We start from the raw sequence: 8,731 nt of genomic DNA, 5'->3' as shown, positions 1-8,731 counted from the left end.
TTTGAGGTGTGCCTATGGCTGGCATTTTCCACATTTATCGTGGCACGCAGTGTGGGACTCGCACTGGTCTGGTCTTGACTTGGTCTCAACCCCTCCAAGTCAAAAGTCTTGTCTCGTTCTCGATACACATTGGTCTTGGTGATGACTTGGTCCCATGTTAGGTGGTCTTGACTACAACGCTGATATACATCCATATATTACACAATTTATTGTACATCATTTATGTTCTGGGGTTGGCGAAATAACATAAACCCATTGTAATGCAACATAAACACAAAAGCATTACCATGGAGTCCATTACACACATTCTCAAATACAACAGTATAAGCTTTATAAAGTAAATGCTTAACATGTAATTATAATCAATAATTAATATCCAAGAATTATGTTATGGGGTATCAGTATTTCACACAGACTTTCACATGACTCAGACGTCATTACATAAAAGATGTACTCTAGAGCCGCTAACTAAACTACAGAACTTTATTCTTCTCATTATTATCTAACTAAGAAGCTAACCACTAAAATGATATTGCTCTGGGTGGTAGCTGAACATATAATTTACACTACTAGAGCACATTTACTCAAGTACTGTACTAAGTACACATATTAGGTACTTGTATACCATTTTATAATTCTACCTCCTCTATATTTTAGAGGAAGATATTGTACATTTTATTCCACAACATTTTTTTTGACAGCTGAGTCACTAGTTACTTTACAAATTAAGAATTTACAAAAAAAGAATGGTCTTATACAATATGATGCAATGTTATAGATTAGCTCCACCTCGATAACAGTAACATGCTTGATACACATCATTGCATCATCATTACTGAAATAATAACTAACAGGGGATAATATTCTGCATTGGGTACTTTTACTTTTGATACTTTAAGTACTTATTGCTAATACTACTTACATTCTTTAACTGAAATTACTTAATGAAGTAATGTAGGAAGGAATTCTTACAGTCTGGTATTCATACTTTTACTTTAGTAGAAGCTCAGAATTTTTTTTGGGTCATTTTTAGGCCTTTATTGACAGGACAGCTGAAGAAATGAAAGTGGAGAGAGAGAGAGGGGAATGACATGCAGCAAAGGGCCGCAGGTCGGAGTTGAACCCTGGCCCACTGCGTTGAGGAGTAAACCTCTATATATGGGCGCCTGCTCTACCAACTGAGCTAACCGGGTGCCTAAGCTCAGAATATTTTTACCTAAATAGTTTTTTTGGACCCTCTCTGACTCAAGAACCTCTACCATCTTTCAGTCTACAAAGAGTGACATTAAACTCAATGCTACAGTTACAGTACCATGGCGAATCTTTGTGTTTTGGGGTCTGTTTTTTTTTGTGTGGAAATAAAGCACATAAAGAGATGATATAAGAAGAGGAGAAGAAGATGCCTCTAGATGCTGAGATACCTAATGTAGCTTTTCTGTAATCTGTTCTGCAATTTACCATAACCAAACGTAGCCAAAACATTGTGAACGTTTTTATTAGCTTATGTCACTCAGAATCATTGTACAATGAAAGTGACACGTTATTTACATATTTACAGCCATCAAACAAACACCATATCATTGAAAACCATACATAAAAAGGCAAATATAATAGATATAATTTCGCTTAACTAAAATCAGATTAAGACTTTGCAGAAAATATGAAAACATTCAAAAGTCTGTCGAACTCAAACAATAGACGAGGGGAATTGGGGGACCATGGCTTTTTTAGTATTAGTTTCAATACTGCTGTCTTATTGTGTCAGCGATGGCGTTTGTGTAAGGTGGAACGCTGGATTTGCCAGTTTTTTCCGTCCAGGTAGGCCATGCTGGTCTGTGTCCACAGTTTCTCTGGGTTGGAGCAGATCCGAATGTTTTTCCACGTGGTAAATCTATTGAAAATCACAACACAGAAAACGCACATTCAGTAACATGTTGCAGCAGTTTGGAAGAGGAGATTATAAAATCTAAACAAAATCCCAAATTATAATTGCTAATTCTGAAGTACAATGCATTGCAATGTACATATATTAAACTGTTGGTATCAAAAGATCCAAGGACATTTTATGAGAAAATGTGCACATAAAATCCAAAGTTAAACAGATTGGATGACTTACACCACTGCGTTTATAGGACATGCCGATTTAGATTGTTTGTAATAACTCCTCAGGTGGTCTCGGTGGATTTGAGTGATTGAATGGTGTCGACAACAACTGCCTATCCCACCTTTGAATAAAGAAACAAGAGTCCATCATCATCATCATCATCATCATCATCATCATCATCATCATCATCATCATCATCAACATGTTTCCCATAATCATGAAATAATACATCATATCATATGCAAAATATTACACGAATGAAAAAAACGTACAAAACATACTGTACAAATCCTCACATTGTTCTTACCTTGAGCTGAGGCTGTGGACGCCATCATAGTAACAAGGAGAAGCGAGACAAAGGCGAGACTTGTCATTGCGTGCTTCTGGCTGAGACAGATATGATGCATGTGTCTGTGCTGCGAGCCCTTTTTAAGCCCACCAACACAGTCGACACATTCATTCACGCCACTTGCAATTCAAGCACGCTGCACCCACAGATACGCACACGGCTGGAAAGTAGAGTACATGTTTCCTCCCACAGCAGCTCATCGTTGTGGCCCTCGCCCCTTCATACACTCATAACTCGTGGTCTGAGTGTGTCAACACATGTTCCACAGTAAGTGGCTGTGGTCTCGGCATGCATTATTGTAGTATTTGCAATTTAAATTACCATATAGAAAGTATCTGGAATAGCCATACCTGTGATATCGAACACTTAATCTTGATCATTATGGTTAGTGAAAATGACCATATCAGTGAGTGACTGTCTCTGCTTCACTGCATTTATTTGAAGGGATCATTCCTACACAGATCAGAAATCCAGGTAGCTTTAACTTCTTATTGTTGGTGGGTTTAAAGTGTTTATATGGACATGTTGGTTTATAGCTACAAAGGTCAGGGTCTATTCTTGTCACTTTCTACTAACACAGATGCTTTATTGTTGGGTTTTTGAGGTGAGTGTTTCTTTGTGCAACTGATGCTGGTGTGCTCATTTGTGCAACCGCAGTGCAAGCGCCCATACATGCACGGATACACCAAACCGTGTTGTTCATTTCCACTGAAAGCCACTTGAGAAAAGGCATGGTAATGTCCCCAGTCGCTTATTCGTGACTGCGTATAGGGTTGTGCTGTTTATTTAACCTAGATAAAACATCTTAACACTTGCATGCTCATGTGGCAAATTCAGTAAGTGCCACCACGTTCAAAGACGTCAATAGAAGAGAAGAAAACGAGCAGAGTTTAAGATAAATGCAAGTTAGCTAAAATAGAAAAGGTTGGAATTGTATCCGACATCTGACGTCAAAGTTAACCAGGGCCAGAGTTCATTGTGTGAATGCTGATTCAGCAGCATGACTTCATGTTCATGACTTTTTGTCAATATACTATAATACCATCAACAACAACTAGCAGCAGCAAGTAGGCAATGTAGACTCTGACCCTCCGATCGATGCCCAGTCTGGGCGGGGCCTTTTTTGCGTGTAGTTTGCATGTTCTTCCAGACTTTCTTTGACATACAATTCTATGACTTCTTATTATCACTTTTTTCGTCATACTATACTATGACTTTTTATGACTTTTTTTTAACATACTATACCATGACTATTTTATCACTGTACATACTGTATTATACTATATTTTACATGCTATAATATGACTTTTGGTCGTATACCATTCTATGACTTTTTAAACGTCTTTTTTTCAACATATGACTGTTTTTGAAATACTTTGGTCAGTGGTAATGTGACTCATTGGATCGCACTGCTGCAACTAGCACTAGCAAGTAGGACCTGTAGGCTCTGACCCTCGGATCGATTCCCAGTCTTTCTTTTACATACTGTATTTTGACTTTTTATGACTTTTTGACGAGCTATACTATGACTTTTTTTATCACTTTTTCATCATACTATACTGTGACTTTTGTATCTCTTTTTTGGACATATTATACTATGACTTTTTTATCACTTTTTTGACATACCATACTATGACCTTTGTATCCCTTTTTTGACATACTATACTATGACTTTTTTATCACTTTTTTCGACATATTATACTATGACTTTTTTCGACATATTATACTATGACTTTTTTATCACTTTTTTTGACATACGATACTATGACTTTTTTATCACTTTTTTTTTTACATATTATACTATGACTTTTTTATCACTTTTTTCAACATACTATACTATGACTTTTTTATCACTTTTTTCGACATACTATGACTTTATCACTTTTTTCAACATACTATACTATGCCTTTTTATCACTTTTTTTAACATACTATACTATGACTTTATCACTTTTTTCAACATACTCTACTATGACTTTTTTATCACTTTTTTCAACATACTCTACTATGACTTTTTTATCACTTTTTTTGACATGCTATACCACAACTTACTCATCACTTTTTTCGACATACTATACTATGACTTTATTCAGCATACTATGCTATGACTTTGTATGACTTTTTTTCCACACACTATACTATGACATTTTATCACTTTTTTTTCGAAATGCTATACTATGACCATTTTTGACATGATATACTATGCCTTTTTCATGAATTTTTCCCCCTTTCGCTGGTCAGATAGCTTAGAGGGATAAGACAATGTTTGGAAGACAGAAGGTTATGTTATGTTCACCTCCTATGTGTCTTGGTTACTTTTGAGGTCCAAAATACTAAGTGGCAAATGACGAAAACATAAAGAGGGTTTTAGCTTTGGGAGAAGGCATTTTATCTGCTAATCCTACCGACGTAGACACTTTGCTGTTATGTAGTTGACCCGCAGTGGTGAATTGTCTGCAGTTCTGGGCGGGTTGTCGCCGTGTTCTGATTGTTCTCATCTCAGCTCCGCTGAGACAAAATAAATATTTCATTTATTGTCAGAAATATCTTGTTTTCAAAATCATGACTTTCATCAAATTTTATGTGACATATTTAGACTGCAAGCAGACACCTTTTTCAACATACTATACTATGACTTACTATACTATGCCCAAAACGCATATTCTCAGGCGGAAGAATATAGTACTTGGGCAGAGTGATATGCTTGCAGCAAGCCTGTCTGAGAATATAGTTCCCGGTTTGTTTACTGTTAGAAGACGGCTGTGTCTCATGTTACGTTGTTTTTTGTACATGCTGTGACTCTACAAATCACAACATGTAAATAGGAACATGTTGGTGTTATTTTGTCACTTTTGTCACAATTCTGACTTTTTTCGACATATTATAGTATGACTTATATTATCACTTTTTTCGACATACTATACTATGACTATTTTATCACATTTTTCGACATACTATACTATGACTATTTTCAACATGCTATACCATGAATCTTGTATCAATTTTTTCAACAAGCTATACTATTACTCTTATCACTTTTCTCGACTTACTATACTATGACTTTTTTCGACTTACTATACTATGACTTTTTTCAACATACTATACTATGACTTTTTTATCACTTTTTTTTGACATACTATACTCTGACTTTTTTTGACATAGTATACTATGACTTTTTATATATTTTTTGTCGACATGTCATAATATGACTTTTTATCACTTTTTTTGACATACTATACTATGACTATTTTCGACATACTATACCATGACTTTTTCATCACTTGTATCCCTTTTTTCAACAAACTATACTATGACTTTTTATAAATATTTTCGACAAACTATAGTATAACATTTTTTGACATACTATGCTATGACTTCTTATCACTTTTTTTGACATACTATACTCTGACTTTTTTTGACATAGTATACTATGACTTTTGGATCACTTATTTTGACATCCTATACTACAACTTTTTTCGACAAACTATACTATGACTTTTTTATAACTTTTTTTCGACATACTATACTTTGACTGTATTCAACATACTATACTTGCATTTTTATCATTATTTTCGACATACTATGCTATAACTTTTCATCAATTTATTCGACATACTATAATATGACTTTTTTATCGATTATTTCGACATATGACTTTTTAAAAACTTTTTTCGACGTACTATACAATGACTTTTTCAACATACTATCCTATGACTTTTTATCACATTTTTGACATACTACGCTATGGCTCAGTGGTTATATCTGCTGCAAGTAACACCACCCAGGAGACCCTGTAAACTCTGACCCTCAGAGTTTACATAGTTTTCCTGACTTTCTTTGACATACTGTACTTTTTATCACTTTTTTCAACATACTATACTATGATTTTTTAATCACTTTCTTCAACATAATACTATAGCTTTTTCTGACATACTATACTATGACTTTTTTCAACATACTATACTATGACTTTTTATCACTATTTTGACATACTATACTATGACTTTTTTCGACATAGAATACTATGACTTTTTATATATTTTTGGTCGACATGCCATAATATGACTTTTTTTGACATACTATACTATGACTATTTTGGACACACTATATGGTGACTTTTAATCACTTTTTTTGATATACTATACTATGACTTTTGGATCACTTTTTTCGACATATTACAACTTTTTTCGACATGCTATACTATGACTATTTTCGACATGCTATACCATGACTTTTTTATCACTTGTATCCCTTTTTTCGACAAACTATAGTATAACATTTTTCGACATACTATACTATGACTTTTTTTATCACTTTTTTTGACATACTATACTATGACTTTTTTATCACTTTCTTCAACATTCTATATTATGAATTCTTTCAACATACTATACTATGACTGTTTTCGACATGCTGTATCATAACTTTTTTATCACTTTTTTTGACATACTATACCCTGACTGTATTCGACATACTATACTTGACTTTTTATCATTATTTTCAACATACTATACTATGACTTATTTCGACATACTATACTATAATCTTTTTTTCACTTTTTTCACCATACTATACTATGACTTTTTATCAATTTATTCAACATACTTTAATATGACTTTTTTTATCAATTATTTCAACATATGACTTTTTTTTTACTTTTTTCGACGTACTATACTATGACTTTTTTTGACATACTATACAATGACTTTTTCAACATACTATCCTATGACTTTTTATCACATTTTTGACATACTACACTATGAGTTTCATGGCTCAGTGGTTAGCTCTGCTGCTAACACCCCCCAGGAGGCCCTGTAAACTCTGACCCTCATATTGATTCTCAGTCTTTGCAGGTTGTTTTTTTGTATGGAGTTTACACGGTCTTTCTGACTTTGACATCCTGTACTTTTTATCACTTTTTTCGACATACTATACTATGGCTTTTTTCGACATAATATACTATGACTTCTTTTATCACTTTTTTTCGACATACTATACTATGACTTTTTTCGACATACTATACTATGACTTCTTATCACTTTTTTCGACATACTATACTATGGCTTTTTTCGACATAATATACTATGACTTCTTTTATCACTTTTTTTCGACATACTATACTATGACTTTTTTCGACATACTATACTATGACTTCTTATCACTTTTTTCAACTTACTATACTATGACTTTTTTCAACATACTATACCATGGGTCACCAAACTAAGGCCCGCGGGCCGACTCAGGCCCGCCACGCCCCTTTGACCGGCCCCCCGCCCTTCTTCCCCCCCCCTACCCCAAAAGTCTTCATGGCCAATTATTTTTTTAAATTGCTTTTTGGAAAATAATAACATGTCTGCATCTGGTATTTTTTTTATTTTTTCTTTTAAAAATTGATATCAACTAGGCAGATGTTTCTTACCTTGACAGCTTTGATGTTATTTTTATTAGAAAATAAATAAATGAAATATCTGTGGTATTTCAAATTTAAACAAAGTTTTAAGACTCGATTACTACTTTTGCAAACCACTAGTAAAGATAAACAAATATATGCCAGGAATCAAGTGTTGATATAGTAGTGTGGATATAGTAGTGGGGATGGCTGTGCCAGTCTAGTAATCTCTGCTACACAATGGTGGTCATTTTGGTCTGGGTCATACAATTCTGTTATATAGCTGACCTGGCCCCGGCCCCCCCATCACAGTCAGGAACGATAATGTGGCCCCCAGAGAAAAAGGTTTGGTGACCCCTGTACTATACTATGACTTTTTTATCACTTTTTTCAAAAAACTATACTATGACTTTTTAATCACTTTCTTCAACATAATACTATAGATTCTTCTGACATACTATACTATGACTTTTTTCGACATACTATACTATGACTTTTTATCAATTTTTTTCGACATACTATACTATCACTTTTTTATTACTTTTTTCGACATAATACTATAGATTTTTCTGACATACAATACTATGACTATTTTCGACATACTATACTATGACTTTTTCATAATTTTTGTCAACATGACATACTATGACTCTTTTATCACTTTTTTTGACATGCTATACTATGACTATTTTCGACATGCTGTATCATTACTTTTTTATCACTTTTTTTTGACATACTATACTATGACTTTTTTATCACTTTTTTCAACATACTATACCCTGACTGTATTCGACATACTATACTTGACTTTTTATCATTATTTTCGACATACTATACTTGACTTTTTTACATTATTTTTGACATACTATGACTCTTTTATCACTTTTTTC

At 33.7% G+C, this 8,731-nt stretch overlaps 1 protein-coding gene across 1 annotated transcript; it reads right to left on the bottom strand.

Moving 5' to 3' along the window:
* Positions 1–1,479: 1,479 nt before the first annotated feature.
* LOC114565920 (eotaxin) lies at positions 1,480–2,584 on the bottom strand. Its single transcript, XM_028594265.1, has 3 exons — positions 2,412–2,584; positions 2,117–2,225; positions 1,480–1,891 (listed from the first exon to the last, which is right to left on the bottom strand). The coding sequence occupies exons 1-3, from the start codon at positions 2,509–2,511 to the stop codon at positions 1,762–1,764; spliced, it is 339 nt and encodes a 112-aa protein (XP_028450066.1). The 5' UTR covers positions 2,512–2,584; the 3' UTR covers positions 1,480–1,761.
* Positions 2,585–8,731: the final 6,147 nt, after the last annotated feature.

This window comes from Perca flavescens, chromosome 12, assembly GCF_004354835.1.
Source record: "Perca flavescens isolate YP-PL-M2 chromosome 12, PFLA_1.0, whole genome shotgun sequence".
Taxonomy (NCBI): Eukaryota; Metazoa; Chordata; class Actinopteri; order Perciformes; family Percidae; genus Perca; species Perca flavescens.
This window is presented reverse-complemented; position numbering and strand designations above follow the sequence as displayed.